This window comes from Saimiri boliviensis, chromosome 6 (assembly GCF_048565385.1).
Source record: "Saimiri boliviensis isolate mSaiBol1 chromosome 6, mSaiBol1.pri, whole genome shotgun sequence".
Lineage (NCBI taxonomy): Eukaryota > Metazoa > Chordata > Mammalia > Primates > Cebidae > Saimiri > Saimiri boliviensis.
Genome location: NC_133454.1, coordinates 130,644,848 through 130,662,442, shown reverse-complemented (window position 1 = coordinate 130,662,442; position 17,595 = coordinate 130,644,848). Strand labels below are relative to the sequence as shown.

The window sequence follows — 17,595 nt, the reverse complement described above, 5'->3', positions numbered from 1 at the left end:
AACGACCTGAAGCAGCATTTCCCTTAATCATCGGGAAACTAACAATAGCCATGTCCCCTACAAGATGCGCCTTTGACACACTTTTATTCCCAGTCCTACATGTGGTTGAGACAATCTAAGCCTTTATTTCTAGATTATTTCATTTTTCCTTATGCTGCATGTCTTTTATCTCAGAAATATGTCTTTGGAATGTCCACCCTGTTCTTCCCCAGCAGTATCAGCAGTCGCTCAGATCTGCGGGCGTTCCGTGGGAGCTCACTTCTCACCAGCGCTCCTGTGCGCTCTCCTCCCTCCACCTTTTCCCTCCGTGTTTGCTCGGCAGGAGGTGGTCTTCAGAGCACTCTTGTCCCCTCCTCCAACGGCGTGAGTTCTAAAGCCTTGCCTGTGTCGCTGTGTGGTGATGCGTCACCATGAAACAGATGGACTTGGCTCAGGTTCCCCAAATGTGTCACTTCCCAGGAACTCCCCTTTCCTGCTGGGAGACTGAGCTCTGAGCACACCTGGGGCCATTCTATAACTTTCCGGTTACTTTTAGTTATGGAAAGCCTGTTGACTTCATAATTCTAAAAGGCGAATTTTGTGTTTGAATCAGGTGCTCTGTGGCTCAGCGGCGCTTCCCTCCCCCTTCCCCGACCTTGCCCTGCCTGGGGTCCTTCCAAGGTCCCTGAAGAGAGCAGGAAGCTGGCAGCCAGGAGTCCTGGGCCACACCCTGCTCGGCTGGTCTTCAGTGCTCAGGGCCCTCCTGCCCCTCAGTGTCTCTAGGGCAGACATTGAATGCCAAATCCGCACCAGGCTGAGCCCTCTTCTCCTGCAGGTAGAGAGGGTGAAGATATTTGAGGCGGCGAGGAGGGCAGAAGTGAACGGTGGGGTGCTTTGTGAATGCACCAGGCCTGCTGGCAGGCACTTCCCAGCTTAGCGGACAGATCCCAGCACACAGACTGTCACCGCAGAGAAAAGGGGCTGGACAGAATGGCACCAAGTGTACAGTTGGTTTACAGACAGGAGAGGCTTTATTGCAAGGAAATTCACTGGTTATTTTGTTTTTCTTTTCTAAACAGATGGAGACAACAGGAAGGAAGGAGCCCTTCCTGGTCACAGGAGGGTCACAGGAGAATAGGCAGCGGCCCAGGAGGACCCAGTGTCCCGATGGTGTTGGGGAGCCGGTTCTTAGTGATCACCCAGAAATGCCGGCCCGGCCTTGTGGGGTCAGACCTTGCATCTCAGTCAGCCAGGCGGGAGAAGATGGTTCACACCCAAAGGTGGGGAACACTGTGGCAGTCTGTTCGGTGCCCGCGTCCAGGCGAGGACATCTCCTGCATCAAGGAAACACGCGTGTCTGGAGTGAGGAGGCCGAAGGCAGGGCCCGGTGGAGAGCCGAGCCATGGAAGGAGGCGTGTGCGTGGATATGAGCTGGAGCAGGTGCAGGAGCCTCGGGGAGGATGTGTGGGATGAACTGATTCAGGAAAACCATAAGAAACGCTTTCACCAAACAGGAGAAACCTGACGGTCTGGGTTCAGAGCCTCAGATCTTACACTGGCAGCACACGGGGACACAGCAGCTGGACTGACAGCAGCAGGGTTTGCAGCAGCTGGACTGACAGCAGCAAGGTTTGCAGCAGCTGGATTGACAGCAGCAAGGTTTGCAGCAGCTGGATTGACAGCAGCAAGGTTTGCAGCAGCTGGATTGACAGCAGCAGGGTTTGCAGCAGCTGGACTGGCAGCAGGATGACCCACAGCCTGAGGAGCAGCAGGGCTTACAGCAACTGCACTGGGAGCAGCCACAGGAGCCACAGCCCCCCTTGGAGCCCCCACAGGAGCCACAGCCCCCCTTGGAGCCCCCACAGGAGCCACAGCCCCCCTTGGAGCCCCCACAGGAGCCACAGCCCCCCTTGGAGCCCCCACAGGAGCCACAGCCCCCCTTGGAGCCCCCACAGGAGCCACAGCCCCCCTTGGAGCCCCCACAGGAGCCACAGCTGGCGCAGGAACAGGCTGGCACACAGCAGCACACGGGCTTGCAGCAGCAGATGGGCACACAGCAGCTGGAGCCACAGCCCCCACAGCCGGAGCCACAGCCCCCGCAGCCGGAGCCACAGCCCCCGCAGCCAGAGCCACAGCCTCCAGAGCAGCCACAGCAGCCCATGTTTCTGGTGGATTGAGGGTGGAGTAGGTAGAGGAGCAGGTGAGAGGGAGGGGCAGGTGTGGAGCCGCCTGAGCCTGGGCTCTTTATATACCTGTCCAGAGTCAAGCAAGACACAGGGGCCCTTCCTTGTGGCTGTTCTCACTACTTTTCCCGGGCTCTATTTTTTTCCTTGTTGCTAGTGACTTCCTCCTGGCTCAGTTGACCGTCTACTTTCTTTGTGTGCTAAATTTGTCTTTTTCCCTATTTGTTTTGTCTCCTATAATTAAAACCTCAGCTGCAGGCTGTGGGTGCTTCCCACAGAGCCCCAGGGTGCTGGTCACCTGCTCTCTGCTGACCACATGTGACCAGCGGGTGACAGCCTCTGCCCGAGCACCCTCATGTTTCTGTGTTGACTCCCCTGATAATATTGATTGTACATTTTTAGATTTTGAAATTCATCCATGGTCGTTATGCTTTACTCATGCCATTCTCAGCTTTCTGAGTGCATTAGACTGTTCTTTCCTTGCTCTAAGAACTAAAGAAATGCCTGAGGCTAGGTAATTTATAGAGGATAGAGGTTTGCTTGACTCATGGTTCTGCAACTCCACAGGCATGGCACCCACAGCTGCTCGGCTTCTGAGGAGGCCCTCAGCGAGCTCTTCCTCATGGCGGAAGGCGAAGAGTGAAATCTATTAAACTATTACAAGTAAGCATGTAATATTGGAGTTCAGGGGTTCAGGGTGCTCTCAGTTCCCCTAAGAGGACTTTTCTCTAGGTTCTTGGTCTCCCGCCCTCTCAAGAATGAGAGAGGGGACCACAGCGCAGTGCGCAGAAAATGCCAAACTCAAAAGTGTTTGTAGAAAGGGATTTATTTGAAAAGAGAAAAGCTAACTCTCACACTGAGTGAGAAGGGTTCCCAGAGTGGGAAAACCAGAGCAGGAAAGCTCCTCCCCCACTGAGTGAGAGAATCCAGAAAGACGGAATCCAGGAGAGGAAAGCAGCGTCCACACTGAGTGGAAGGGAACAGAGAGAGATGGAGTTTAGGAGGGAAGACAGGATTCCATGAGAGTGCGGAAGGGGACTCCAGAGGGGAAATCCAGGAGAGAGAAAGACGGCTTCCACGAAGGGAGTGTTCCCGGAAGGGGACCCAAACATGGAGTCGAAGGGGTGTGGAAGAAGGGGACTTTTAACCTGGGAGGAACCCCCACCTTCTCCAAGACCCCAGGCCAATGAAAGGAGTGCCTTAGAAGTTCCACCGGAGTGATTGACTCTTAGTTTCTTCCCCTGCCGTGAAATTCTAACATAAACCGTAAGAGATGGGAGGGGGCGTGGCGCTGGGAAGTTCTTGCCCTTAAAACTACGCCCCTGTGGACCTGGAAAGAGAACACCTTCCCTCAAGCATGACCTTGGATTCGGCATGGATTCATAGATAAGACACCAAAAGCACCAGCAATGAAAGAAAAATACAGATACACTGGATGTCTTCAAAATTAAACATTTGTGGGTCAAAGGACAGTATCCACAAAATGAAAGAACAATCTGCATAATGGAAGAAAATAGTTACAAGTCAGATGTTTGATAAGCATCTAGTAGAGTATAGAGAGAACTTTTTTTCTTCAACTTTTATTTGAGAATCAGGTGGTATGTGTGCAGTTTTGCCACACGGGTATATTGTTTGATGCTGAGGTCTGGAGTGTGAATGAATCCATCACCAGAATAGTGACTGTGGTGCCCAGTAGCTTTTCAGCCCCTGCCCACTCCCTTTCCTCCTCTCTCCTCTCGTTCCCAGTGTCTATGGTTTTCATCTTTATGTCCATGTGTACTCAATGCTTAGCTCTCACTTGTAAGTGAGCATATGTGGTATTTGGTTTTCTGCCTCTGCATTAGTTCTCTTAGAATAATGGCTTCCAGCTGCATCCATATAGCTGCAAAAACAAAATGACTTCATTCTTTTTTATGGCCATGTAGTATTCCATGGTGTCTATGGACCGTATTTTCTTTATCCAATCCACCATTGATGGGCACAGGTTGATTCCACGTCTTGGCTTCTGTGAATAGCACTGCAATGAACATATGGATGTATGTGATGGATGTATGTGTCTTTTTGGTAGAATGATTTATTTTCCTTTGAGTATATAGTTAATAATGAGATTGCTGAGCCAAGTAGTAGTTCAACTCACAGTTCTTTGAGAAATCTCCAAACTGCTCTCCATGGTGGCTGGATTCATTTACATTCCCAGTAACAGTGTACAAGCGTTCTCTTTTCTCTCAAGTTCTGCCAGCATGTTTTCAGCTCTTTTTATTTTACTTTTTTTTTTTTTAGTGTAATAGCAGTCATTTTTTCTTTTTACTTTAGGTTCTGGGGTACATGTGCAGGTCATGCAAGATTGTTGCATAGGTGCGTACATAACCAGGTGGTTTGCTGCCTCTATTCCCACTTCATCTGTATCTGGCATTTCTTCCTATGTTATCCCTCCCCACCCCACTGCCCCTCCCATAACCACCCCCCACCACTGCCCCCAGTATCTGATGCTCCTCTCCCTGAGTGCATGTGTTCTCATTGTTCACCACCCGCCTATGAGTGAGAACATGTGGTGTTTGGTTTTCTGTTCTTGTGTCAGTTTGCTGAGAGTGATGGTTTCCAGGTTCATCCAAGTCCCTACAAAGGACACAAACTCATCATTTTTTATGGCAGTGTAGTATTCCATGGTGTATACATGCCACATTTTCCTTGTCCAGTCTATTGTTGATTGGCATTTGGGTTGGTTCCAGGTCTTTGCTATTGTACCCAGGGCTGCAATGAACATACATGTGTATGTGTTTTTATAATAGAATGATTTATAGTCCTTTGGGTGTATACACAGTAATGGGATTGCTGGGTCAAATGGAATTTCTATTTCTAGGTCCTTGAGAAATTGCCACACTGTCTTCCACAATGGTTGAACTAAATTTACATTCCCACCAACAGTGTAAAAGTCTTCCTATTTCTCCACGTCCTCTCCAGCATCTGTGGTCTCCAGATTTTTTAATGATCGCCATTCTAACTGGCATGAGATGGTATCTCAATGTAGTTTTGATTTGCATTTCTCTAATGATCAGTGACGATGAGCATTTTTTCCTGTTTGTTGGCCTCATAAGTGTCTTCTTTTGAAAAATGTCTGTTCATATCCTTTGCCCACTTTTGAATGGGTTTGTTTGTTTTTTTCTTGTAAATCTGTTTTAGTTCTTTGTAGATTCTGGATATCAGCCCTTGGTCAGATGGGTAGATTGGAAAAATTTCTTCCCATTCTGTTGGTTGCCAGTTCACTCTAATGATTGTTTCTTTTGTTGTGCAGAAGCTCTGAAGTTTAATTAGACCGCATTTGTCTATTTTGGCTTTTGTTGCCAATGCTTTTGGTGTTTTAGTCAGGAAGTCTTTGCCTATGCCTATGGCCCGGATGGTTTTGCTTACATTTTCTTCTAGAGTTTTTACAGTGTTAAGTTTTATGTTTCTTAATCCATCTGGAGTTAATTTTAGTGTAAACTGTCATAAAGGGGTTCAGCTTCTGCTTTCTTCACATTGCTAGCCAGTTTTCCCAACACCATTTATTAAACATGGAGTCCTTTCCCCATTGCTTGTTTTTGTCAAGTTTGTCAAAAATCAGATGGTTGTAGATGTGTGCTCTTGCTTCCAAGGCCTCTTTTCTGATCCATTAGTCTATGTCTCTGTTTTGGTACCAGTACCATGCTGTTTTGATTACTGTTGCCTTGTAGTATAGTTAGAAGTCTAGCAGTGTGATGTCTCCAGTTTTGTGTGTGTGTGGTTTTTTTTTTGTTGTTGTTGTTGTTGTTGTTTTTCTTTTGCTTAGGATTGTCTTGGCTATGGGGCTCTCCCGTGGTTCCATATGAAGTTTAAAGAGGTTTTTTCCAGTTCTCTGAAGAAGGTCATTGGTAGCTTGATGAGGATAGTGTCAAATCTATAAATTACTTTGGGCAGTATGGCCATTTTCACAATATTGTTTCTTCCTAACCATGAGCATGGAATGTGTTTCCATGTTTGTGTCCTCTCTTATTTCATTGAGCAGTGGTTTGTAGTTTTCCTTGAAGACGTCCTTTACATCTTTTGTTAGTTGTATTCCTAACAATACAACTAACAATCAAAGGTATTTTATTCTCTTTGTAGCAATTGGGAATGGGAGTTCTCTCTTGATTTGGCTCTCTGTTTGTCTGTTATTGGTATATGGCAGTGCTTGTGATTTCTGCACATTGATTTTGTATCCTGAGACTTCACTGAAGTTGCTTATCAGTTTGAGGAGATTTTGGGCTAAGACAATGGGGTCTTCTAAATATAGAATCACGTCATCAACAAATAGAGAGAGTTTGACTTCCTCTTTTCCTAATTGAATACCCTTTATTTCTTTTTCTTGGCTGATTGCTCTGGCTAGAATTTCCAATACTATATTGAATAGGAGTCGTGAGAGAGGGCATCCTTGTCTCATGCCTGATTTCAAAGGGAAAGCTTCCAGCTTATGCCTGATCAGTATGATATTGGCTGTAGGTTTGTCATAAATATCTTTTATTATTTTATGATACGTTCCATCTATACATAGTTTATTGAGAGTTTTTAGCATGAAGGGCTGTTGAATTTTGTAAGAGGCCTTCTATGCATGCATTAAGATAATCATGTGGTTTTTGTCTTTGGTTCTGTTTATGTGATGAATTACGTTTATGGACTTGCATAGGTTGAACCAGCCTTGCATCCCCAGGATGAAGCCTACGTGATCATGATGAATAAACTTTTTGATGTGCTTTTGCATTCGGTTTGCCAGTATTTTATTGAATATTTTTGCATCGATATTTATCATGGATATTGGCCTGAAGTTTTCCTCAGTTTTTTGTTTTGTTTTGTTTTGTGTTTTTACTTTTTATCAAAATCTATTCTGGCTGATATGAGACAGTATCACATGGTGGTTTTGACTTACATTCCTCTGATGGTTAGTGATGTGGAACACTTTTTCATATATTTCTTGGCCATATGCCTGTCTTCTTTTGAGAAGTGTCTGTTCACATCCTTTCCTCACATTTTAAGGAAGTTATTTGTTTTTGGCTTGTTGATTTGTTTAAGTTCCTTGTAGACTGCAGATATTAGACCTTTGTAAGATGCACAGTGTGTCAATAGTTTCATCCATTTTGTAGGATGAGTGCTTACTCCCTGATAGTTTCTCTTGCTGTGCAGAAGTGCTTTAGCTTAATAAATTCCCACTTGTCGATTTTTGTTTTAACCTGCTTTTCTTCTAACAGTCCTCTAGTTTGACTTTTACAATTAGGTCATTGAGTTATTTGTTTGTTTGTTTGTTTGTTTGTTTTTCATTTGTTTGGTATATGGTATGAGATAAAGATCCAAATTCACTCTTTTGCATGTGGACATCAAATTGTCTCTGCAGCATAGTTTGTTGAAAAGATTCCTGTTTTCTCATGAAATTGTTTTGTACTCTTGTTGAAAATCCATTGACCACAACTGTGAGGCTTTATCTCCAGAGTCTGGAATCTACTCCACTAATCCATCTTTCTATCCTTAGACAGGCACCATCAGCCTTGATTACTGTTTGCCTTGTAGCCCATTTAGAAATTGGAAAACATTGAGTCCTCAACTTTGTTTTACATTTTTCAAGTTTGTTTTAGCGCTTTAAGGTCTCTTGAATGTTGACATAAATGTTGGAATCAGCTTGTCAATTTTTGCAAAAAGAAACCTTTTTTTTCTTTTTGTGGATGTGGATAGGAACGTCATTGAATTCATAGGTCAATGTTTTCCTGGAGTGTTTTGACCTTCACAATATTAGATCTTCCAGTACGTGAACATGGGAATTCCCGCGTTTACTTTGGTCCAGTTATGTTTTGTCTTGTTAAGGGTCCAAGCCTTGCACTGCTTCGGTTGCATTTGTTCCTAAAAATAATGTTATTTTTGATGGAATTGTTTCCTAACATCCTATTTGGATTGTTGATGGCTGGTTAAAGAAACGCAGCTGACTTTGTGAATGGGCCCTGTGGCCTGCACTCTGTTGAGCTCATTTATTGGGCCTAATAGTTGTTGTTGTTGTTGTTGTTGTGTGTGTGTGTGTGTGTGTGTGTGTGTTGTGTGTGTCCCTTAGGACTGTCTACATATAAGATGAGGTTTTGTGTAAATAGAAAAAGCTTTGCTTCCTTTTTTTTTTTTTTTTGAACCTGGATGTCTTTTATTTCCTTTTCCTGTCATATTACTCTGGCTAGAGCTTCAGTAAAACATTATATAAAAGTGTTGAGTGTGGACATCCTTTCCTTGTTCCTGATCTTACAGAAAAACATTCAGATATTCATCATTAAATGTGTTGTTTGCTGTGGGTAGACATCCTCTATCAGGCTGAGAATAGTTCCTTCTGTTCCTCCCTGTGCCACACCAAAGCTGTGCAGCCTGTGAATTGACAGAGGGCACCTGAACTCCCCCTCACTCTGAGCCCAGAGACAGAGGGTGCACCGCAGCCTGTGCTCAACCACAGCATCTTGGGTCCCTGGAGCAGCACAGTTTCCAGTGCTGTCCTACAGAGCATCTCGGGGACACAGTTCATGGTGGTCTCGCTTCCCCCTCTCCCGGCTTGACCCCCACCTGAGCCTGGCTGGGCACAGAGACCACCCATTACACCCTTCCTAGACACTGAGGGCAAAGATCTCCTTGTCCCGTAAACATAGCCTCCAATGGGGAAGAACTAGGAGTCCATGATTCCAACCAAGACAGACTGAACCCCATTGAGATGAGCCGCGGCTCCCTGTGTACTAATGAGACATACTCACTCATTCACTCATTCATTCACTCATCCTCATTCATTCATCCAGAACACTAGTCATTCCTTCATTAACCAGTGCAACAACTGTTTCTGGAATGGGATCTGGGCCTGCAAACAGTCACCGCAGTGGGAGGAATAAGCTATCAGGGAGGGAGGAGAAGGACACATGGCCAGTTTGCCAATGAGACAGAGGCTGGAAGAAAAGAGTCACTGAGACTGAGGATGAGGAGGGGAGAATTTATTTAGTGCTGTGCCCAGATCCATTTTGGATTTCCATAGATACACATGATCATTCACGTTACAGGACATCCATCTGCAAATGTCATGGAACTCCTGGCAGACACAGGAAAGAAAAGTTTGTTCTCTCCAATGGAATTAGGGAGGGGAATTCCAGGTGTCTCCTTGACATGAGGGCCCTGTTCAGGTGCAGTCTGGCTCAGACATATGGGGGCATGTGGGAAGGAGGGGCAAAAGTGCCTGGGTCATGGGATGCCCTTATAGGGAATGGGCAGGGAGTGGTTCATTCCACTTCCTCAAGGGCTGGAACAAGAAGCCCTGAGCCAGGAGACTCATTGTTCAGCTCTGGGACAGGATATGCATCAGAGGTAGAACGCTCCTGAAGAAGAGATCTTCAGGAGCTACCTGAGATTTCTCTCTAGAGCCTCAGATCTTGCACTGGCAGCACACGGGGACACAGCAGCTGGACTGGGAGCAGCAGGGCTTGCAGCAGCTGGACTGGCAGCAGGATGACCCACAGCCTGAGGAGCAGCAAGGCTTGCAGCAGCTGGACTGGCAGCAGGAGGACCCACAGCCTGAGGAACAGCAGGGCTTGCAGCAGCTGGACTGGGAACAGCAGGGCTTGCAGCAACTGGACTGGCAGCAGGATGACCCACAGCCTGAGGAGCAGCAGGGCTTGCAGCAGCTGGACTGGCAGCAGGATGACCCACAGCCTGAGGAGCAGCAGGGCTTGCAGCAGCTGGACTGGCAACAGCAGGGCTTGCAGCAGCTGGACTGGCAGCAGGAGGACCCACAGCCTGAGGAGCAGCAGGGCTTGCAGCAGCTGGACTGGCAGCAGCCACAAGAGCCACAGCCTCCCTTGGAGCCCCCACAGGAGCCACAGCCACAGCCTCCCTTAGAGCTTCCGCAGGAGCCACAGCCCCCCTTGGAGCCCCCACAGGAGCCACAGCTGGAGCAGGAACAGGCTGGCACACAGCAGCACACGGGCTTGCAGCAGCAGACAGGCACACAGCAGCTGGAGCCACAGCCCCCACAGCCGGAGCCACAGCCCCCACAGCCAGAGCCACGGCCTCCAGAGCAACCACAGCAGCCCATGTTTCTGGTGGGTTGAGGGTGAGCAGACAGAGGAGCAGGTGAGAGGGAGGTGCAGGTGTGGAGTCCCCTGTGCCCGGGCTCTTTATATACCTGTCCAGGAGTCAGGTGGGCCACAGTGGCCCTTCCTAGTTCCTGCTAAAATACTTTCCCCAGGAATCTTTTGTGTCTCTTGTGTCATTTAAAATGACAACAATACCGTGTTGCCTTGTGACCCACTTCCTCCTCGTACAGAGTTTTCCTGTCTAATCCCTGAGGGCCCAAGTCCACCCCTCTTAGGACCCCCAGGAATGAGTAGAGCCTGGTCTATTTCTTCCCCTTTCCTTGGACCCCAGGCTTCTGTCACCGTTTTCTCTTTCCTTCAGGGCACTGCTGTCACTGGCTCGTGCTCCTGGGAGTTGCCTTTACTCTCCTCCTCCTCTCTGCCCCTGCTTACTGCAACTCTGATCTTTCTCTCAATCCTCCCTAAAGGCGTGGAAAGTCTGAGGCTCCTCCCAGCTCTCCTTCCTCTCCAGCTTTCTTGGTTGACCACTGGATGCCTTGTGGGGAGATCCTCAGCTCATCTGCCCCGCTCCTGTCCAGAGGGCAGCAACTGCCTTCGACCCTGGGCAGGAGCCTGAAGCCCTCCCGGGGCTCTGGCCCACAGCCTGTCCTGCCCCAGATTGAGGCTCTTTCTGCTGAAATCCTCAAAACAGAGCCTTGGGGAGGAGGTGACAGGTGGTTGTGGACCAGGAATCCGGGCATCTGGGAATCTTGTCTGAGGTGGCAGCCCTCGGGCATGGCTTCGCTTTTCCTCCCACGTCCAGCAGGCCCCTCCCTCCCTGGGTGGCTCAGCTCTCTTGGGAGCTGATTCTTTGGAGTTTCCCTATGCCCTTGCCTCTGGTGGGTTGTAAGACTATCTGTGCCTTCGTGGATGCTACTGGGTTTATCTGGTTCATTTTAATTGAAGTGATGAGAGCAATGGTCTCTGGTGACTTTCTGTGTCGGAATCAGAATGGAAACTCCATGGTTTCACACACGTGTGTGCACAGACACACACACTTACACACGCTGGAAATTGTATTACAGAAGAGAAAAGGTACACACACATCTCTTAGGAAGCCACACCTCTCACAGTCGAGATATTTCGTGAACACAGCAGGTTACCAACCTGCCGCATACCCGGAGTGTAGCTGAGAAGGGCCCCTTTGGAGGTGATTATCTGGGGTGGGAGCTGCTTCTCACTGTTCATTCAGTTACCTTGACTCTTCTGACCAGCCTAATGACATAGCTCATTAAAGAGAAATTGATTTTTAAAATGTTTGTGTATAATGAGAATTATAAAACACTGCTCAAAGAATTCAGAGATGACACAAACAAATGGAAAAACATTCCATGTTTATGAATGGGAAGAATCAATATTCTTCAAATGGCCATACCACCCAAAGCAATTTGTAGATGCCATGCTAGCCCTATCAAACTATAATTGACATTCTTCACAGAACTTGAAAAAGCTATTTTAAAATTCACATGGAAGCAAAAAAGAGCCTGAGTAGCCAAAGCAACAGTAAGTAGAAAGAATGAAGCTGGAGGTATCATGCTACCTGACTTCAAAATATACTGCAGGACTACAGTAACCAAAACAGCATGGTACTGGTACAAAAACAGGCACGTAGACCAATAGAACACAACAGAGAGTCAGGAAATAAGGCCACACACTTATGACCACCTGAACTTCCACAAAACTAAGAAAAACAAGCAATAGGAAAAAACTTCCTAATCAATAAATGGCACTGGGATAACTGGGTAGCCTTATGCATATGCAGAAGGTTCAAACTAGACCCCTTCCTTCCACCGTACATAAAAATCAACTCAAGATGGATTAAAGACTTAAATATAATAGCCAAAACTATAAAATACCTGGGATACAGCCACAGAAATGCCATTCTGATCCTGGACATAGGAACAGGCAAATATTTCATGATGAAGACACCAATGAAGACATGTTTTTTCTCTTTTTTGCAACAAAAGTAAAAATTGACAAGAGAAACCTGATTAAACTAAACAGCTTCTGCACAGCAAAAGAAACTATCAACAGAGTAAACAGACAATCTACAGAATGGGAGAAAGTATTTGTAAACTATGCCCCTGACAAATGTCTAATACTCCATATCTATAAAGAACCAAAAGAAATTCCTAAGAGTAAAACAAACAACCCCATTACCAAGTGAGCAAAGGACCTGAACAGACACTTGAAAAGAAGACACAGGTACAGCCAACAAGCATATGAAAAACAAACTCAACACAACTATGAAGCCCAAGAAACGAGCTCAACAGAGTGCAGGGCATGAGGCCCATTCACAAAGTCACTGCAGCGTTATTGACAATAGCAAAGACATGGAATCAACGTCAACGCCCATCAGTGACAGATGGGATAAAGAAAACGTGGTGCACATACACCATGGAATACTCTGCAGCCACGAAAAAGAGCCAGATCATGTCATTTACAAGGACATGGACAGAGTTAGTGGCTATCTATGACCATCAGCCTTGCAAACTAACGCAGTAACAGAGAACCAAATACAGCACTTTCTGACTTCTAAGTGTGAGCTAAATGATGAGAACACATGGACAGGCAGAGAGGAACAGCACACACTAGGATCTACCTGACGGTGGGGGTGGGAGGAAGGAGAGGAGCAGATGAAATAACTGTTGGGTACTTGACTGAGTACTTGGACCATGAGACAATCTGTACAGCAAACCCCGGTCACACGAGTTGACTTATGTAGCAAACCTGTGTGTGTACCCATGACCCTAAAATGTAAGTTTAAAAAATTATTAAAAGATAATTAAACATGTCTAAAATGCATTAAAGTGTTGTTTAGATACAAATGAATACAGCTTTGCTAAACCGGAAGACACGTACATCTGCATGACCCAGACAGCAACAGAGAGAGAAGGAGACAGAATCTCTCGTGGGGTGAGGACCCGTGACAGTGGATGTGGCTTCACTGAGAGTTTCAGGAGACAACGGGGACACTGGAGAGCAGGGGAAGGAAGAACGGACCTCTCACGCTCACGACTAGGTGGCAGACACCCCGACTCAACATGGACAAACCCGGCCAGGCACGAGGGCTCACACCTGCAATCCCAGCTGAGGTGAGAGGATCGCTTGAGCCAGGAGGTGGAGGTTGCAGGGAGCCAACACCCGCCACTGCACGCCAGCCTGGGTGACAGAGCAAGAACCTGTGTCAAAAAACAAAATGAAATGGTCAAAGTATTTGAACAGACATTGTCCTAAAGAGAATATGTGCGTGGGCACCACCGCGTGAAAAGACACTCACCATCCCTGGACGTTACCAAAATGAAAATTTAAACAAGGCATCCATGTCCCCGCGCTACAACAGCTGCAACCCAGAGGATGCGGATGGCAAACGCTGGCAGGGACGTGGAGAAACGGAGAGACGCAAACCCTCACGCGTCACTGGCGAGTAACGCTCCATCCAATCTGCAGAATGGTTGTGCGGTTTCTTAAAAAGTTAAATGTAAATCTACCATGTGGCCCATCGTTTCACTCCTGGCATCTGCCCAGGAGAAGTGAACGCCTACGACCCCACAGGGATCTGGGCACCCGTGTTCACAGCAGCAGATTCACAGAGGCCAGACAGGGGAGGGGTCACCAGTGTCCGCCAGCTGCTAACCGATGGACACAAGGGCCCGCTGTCAGCGAAGAAAGAACAAAACACTGATAATGTCACAACACGGACGGAACGCAGACAAGTGATCCCCAGTGAAAGACGCCTGGCACGAAAGATCCATGTTACACGATTCCACCAACAGACTGCCTTCGAGAAGGCAGACCTAGGAAACTGTTCGAATTTTCTCTTCTGTAATGACCAGGGATGTTGAGATCTTTTCACACGGCAGTACCCGCTAATACATCCCCCTTGGAAAAACGATCCCAAAGTTCTGTGCACTTTACATTGGGGTCTTTGCCGTCTAACCGTTGAGTTTGGAAGGCCTGTTCTCCCTTCTCCTGCCCGCCAGAGTCGCTGTCGTTTCATTCTGGAAGTCTCACTGGAGCTACACCGACGTCCCGGCAATCCCCCCTAGATTCCATGTCCTCTCTCTGTCGCCTGTGGAGTCATGTCCACATATGTATCCTCCTGTTTACACATCTGCATTCATTTCTAGCATGTGTGTATTTGCTTCTAAACAGCACATTGAAAAACAGACATTTTAAAAATCAATTTCTTTAATGAGCTATGTCATTAGGCTAGTGAGAATAGTCAAGGTAACAGAATGATCACCGAGAAGCAGCTCCCACCTCTGAGAATCATCTCCAAAGGGCCCCTTCTCGTCTATGCTCCGTATCCACTGCGGGTTGGTGACCAGCCGTGTTCGCAGAACATCGCGAATTTGAGAGGTGCTGTTTCCATCGACATGTGTGTGTTCCTTTCCCTTCGGTAATACAATTTCCAGTGTGTGTGTGAGTGTGTATGCATATGTGACAGAGGGTGTGTCTATGTGACCGTGTGTGTGTACACCTGTGTGCATGTGACAACGGAGGTTCCTTTCACTTCGATTCAAACACACAAAGTCACTGGGGACCATTGCCCTCATCACATGAATTAAAATGAGCCAGATAAACCCCCAAAACAGCCATGAAGGCACAGATAGTTTTACAACCCACCGGAGGCAAAGACACAGACTCCAAGGAATGAGCTCAGGAGAGAGCTGAGCCCTCCCAGAGAGGAGAGGCTCTGGCTGCTGCCAAGGTCTGCTGGGATGGGGAGGGGCCGACTGCACAGAGGCAGGGAGGGGCCTGCTGGACGTGAGAGGAAAAGCGAAGCCATGCCCGAGGGCTGCCACCTCAGACAAGATTCCCCGATGCCCGGATTCCTGGCCCACGACCACCCGCCACCTTCTCCTCAAGACTCTGTTTTGAGGGTTTTGGCAGGAAGTGCCTAAATCTGGGGCAGAGCAGGCAGTGGGGCCAGAGTCCCAGGAGGGCATGAGGCTCCTGCCCGGGGTCAGAGGCAGGTGCTGGCCTCTGGAGATGAGCGGGGCAGGAGAGCTGAGGACCTCCCCACAAGGCATCCAGTGGTCAACCAAGAAAGCTGGAGCGGAAGGAGCGCTGGGAGGAGCCCAGACCTTCCACGCCTTTACGGAGGATTGAAAGTTCAGAGTCGCAGGGATCATGAGCAGAGAGGACGGGAGAAAAGGGAACTCCCAGTGCCCGTTCACCTGGCAGAGGGGCCAGGGTACAGCCCTGGGGGGCACAGCCCGAAGGCAGAGGAAGCAGGAACAGTCTCGGAGCTCACAGGCTGCCAAAGCCTGGGGAACTGGGCTCTCCAGAACCCCAGGAGGGCAGACACTGTCTAGAAGCGTCCTGCCCCTAGACCTGAGATAGAATGAAACCCTCCCTGCCTGTTCCCTGTGAGATAAGGGTACCTCATGTCACTGGCACTCTTGTCCCTCCTTCCCATGTGCCCCCATATGTCTGGGCCAGACTGCACCTGACAGAGAACGAGGTCTCAAGGAGGCTGCATTTCACTCCAGAGCCAGGAGACCCAGAGCGCCAGCATGGCTAGAAACGCAAGACAAAGACGCCATTCACAAAAACTGAAGGCGGATCCTCTGGAACAGTGGCAGGAGGCTGGGGTCCGAGGGCAGGGGCAGGAACCGGGGAGGCTCCACCCATTCCAGGGGTCCTCAGTGGGGAGGGCCTGGGCCCTGGGTCCAGAGGAAAACAACACAGGAGGAGGAAGTGGGTCATGAGGCAGCAGTGTTTTTATTGTAAATGACACACGAGTTTCCTACAGAGAAAACATCAGTAAGAACCAGGAAATGTCCCTGTGGCCCATCTGAGCCCTGGACAGGTATATAAAGAGCCCGGGCTTGGGGGGCTCCACACCTGCCCCTCCCTCTCACCTGCTCCTCTACCTGCTCCACCCTCAACCCACCAGAAACATGGGCTGCTGTGGCTGCTCTGGAGGCTGTGGCTCCGGCTGTGGAGGCTGTGGCTCCGGCTGTGGGGGCTGTGGCTCTGGCTGTGGGGGCTGTGGCTCCGGCTGTGGGGGCTGTGGCTCCAGCTGCTGCGTGCCCGTCTGCTGCTGCAAGCCCGTGTGCTGCTGTGTGCCAGCCTGTTCCTGCTCCAGCTGTGGCTCCTGTGGGGGTTGCAAGGGAGGCTGTGGCTGTGGCTCTTGTGGAGGCTCAAAAGGAGGCTGTGGCTCTTGTGGCTGCTGCCAGTCCAGCTGCTGTAAGCCCTGCTGTTCCTCAGGCTGTGGGTCATCCTGCTGCCAGTCCAGCTGCTGTAAGCCCTGCTGCTGCCAGTCCAGCTGCTGTAAGCCCTGCTGTTCCTCAGGCTGTGGGTCATCCTGCTGCCAGTCCAGCTGCTGTAAGCCCTGCTGTTCCTCAGGCTGTGGGTCATCCTGCTGCCAGTCCAGCTGCTGTAAGCCCTGCTGCTGCCAGTCCAGCTGCTGTAAGCCCTGCTGCTCCTCAGGCTGTGGGTCATCTTGCTGTCAGTCCAGCTGCTGCAAGCCCTGCTGCTCCCAGTCCAGCTGCTGTGTCCCCGTGTGCTGCCAGTGCAAGATCTGAGGCTCTAGTGGGATCTCTCAGGTAGCTCCTGAAGATCTGTGCTTCCCAACAAGTAACTACCCCTGACGCATATCCTCTTCCAGACCCGAACAAGAACTCCCCTGGCTCAGGGCTTCTTTTTCCAGCCCTTGAGGAAATGGAATGAAACCCTCCCTGCCTGTTCCCTGTAAGATAAGGGTACCCCATGTCACTGGCACTCTTGCCCCTTCTTCCCACATGCCCCCATATGTCTGAGCCAGACTGCACCTGAAGAGGGCCCTCATGTCAAGGACGGACCTGGAATTCCCCTCCCTAATTCCATTGGAGAGAGCAGACCTTTCTTTCCTGCGTCTGCCAGTAGTTCCATGGCATTTGCAGATGGATGTCCTGTAACCTGAATGAAAATCCAAAATGGATCTGGATGCAGCACTAAATAAACTCTCCCCCTCTCAGCCTCGGTCTCACTGACTCTTTTCTTCCAGCCTCCGTCTCATTGGCAAACTGGCCACATGTCCTTCCCCTTCCTCCCTGATAGTTTATTCCTCCCACAGCTATAACCACGAACTAATAATAAGGTAAGAACACGATTGGTGAGGAGCAGGCATTTGCTGAAACTTTTGGGATGAAATCATCTGGGTGGACACAAGTGAGACAAAAACGTGGAATCCCCAAATTTCCCTGAACTCTAAGCAGTCTGTCCCGCCCCTTTGCAGTCAACCTCTCACACCCACAGCCAAGGTGGTCCCATCCCCTTTAGAAAGACCCCTTTCCGTGACTTCACCTGAAGCAGCC

General features: G+C 48.8%; 3 protein-coding genes across 3 annotated transcripts; 1 reads left to right on the top strand and 2 right to left on the bottom strand.

Annotated features, from left to right (window-relative positions):
- Positions 1 to 991: 991 nt before the first annotated feature.
- On the bottom strand, positions 992 to 2,181 carry LOC120364570 (uncharacterized). Its single transcript, XM_039470356.2, has one exon. It carries the CDS (start codon positions 2,138 to 2,140, stop codon positions 1,523 to 1,525), a length of 618 nt encoding a protein of 205 aa, XP_039326290.2. The 5' UTR covers positions 2,141 to 2,181; the 3' UTR covers positions 992 to 1,522.
- Positions 2,182 to 9,145: 6,964 nt separating this feature from the next.
- LOC120364667 (uncharacterized) lies at positions 9,146 to 10,298 on the bottom strand. Its single transcript, XM_039471300.2, has one exon. It carries the CDS (start codon positions 10,246 to 10,248, stop codon positions 9,580 to 9,582), a length of 669 nt encoding a protein of 222 aa, XP_039327234.1. The 5' UTR covers positions 10,249 to 10,298; the 3' UTR covers positions 9,146 to 9,579.
- Positions 10,299 to 16,153: 5,855 nt separating this feature from the next.
- On the top strand, positions 16,154 to 17,255 carry LOC120364674 (uncharacterized). The gene has a single exon (XM_039471337.2). It carries the CDS (start codon positions 16,198 to 16,200, stop codon positions 16,822 to 16,824), a length of 627 nt encoding a protein of 208 aa, XP_039327271.1. The 5' UTR covers positions 16,154 to 16,197; the 3' UTR covers positions 16,825 to 17,255.
- The last annotated feature ends 340 nt before the right edge of the window (positions 17,256 to 17,595 follow it).

Coding starts and splice junctions, on each gene's coding strand:
- LOC120364570 (XM_039470356.2), bottom strand. CDS start 2,140: ATGGGCTGCTGTGGCTGCTCTGGAGGCTGTGGCTCTGGCTGCGGGGGC.
- LOC120364667 (XM_039471300.2), bottom strand. CDS start 10,248: ATGGGCTGCTGTGGTTGCTCTGGAGGCCGTGGCTCTGGCTGTGGGGGC.
- LOC120364674 (XM_039471337.2), top strand. CDS start 16,198: ATGGGCTGCTGTGGCTGCTCTGGAGGCTGTGGCTCCGGCTGTGGAGGC.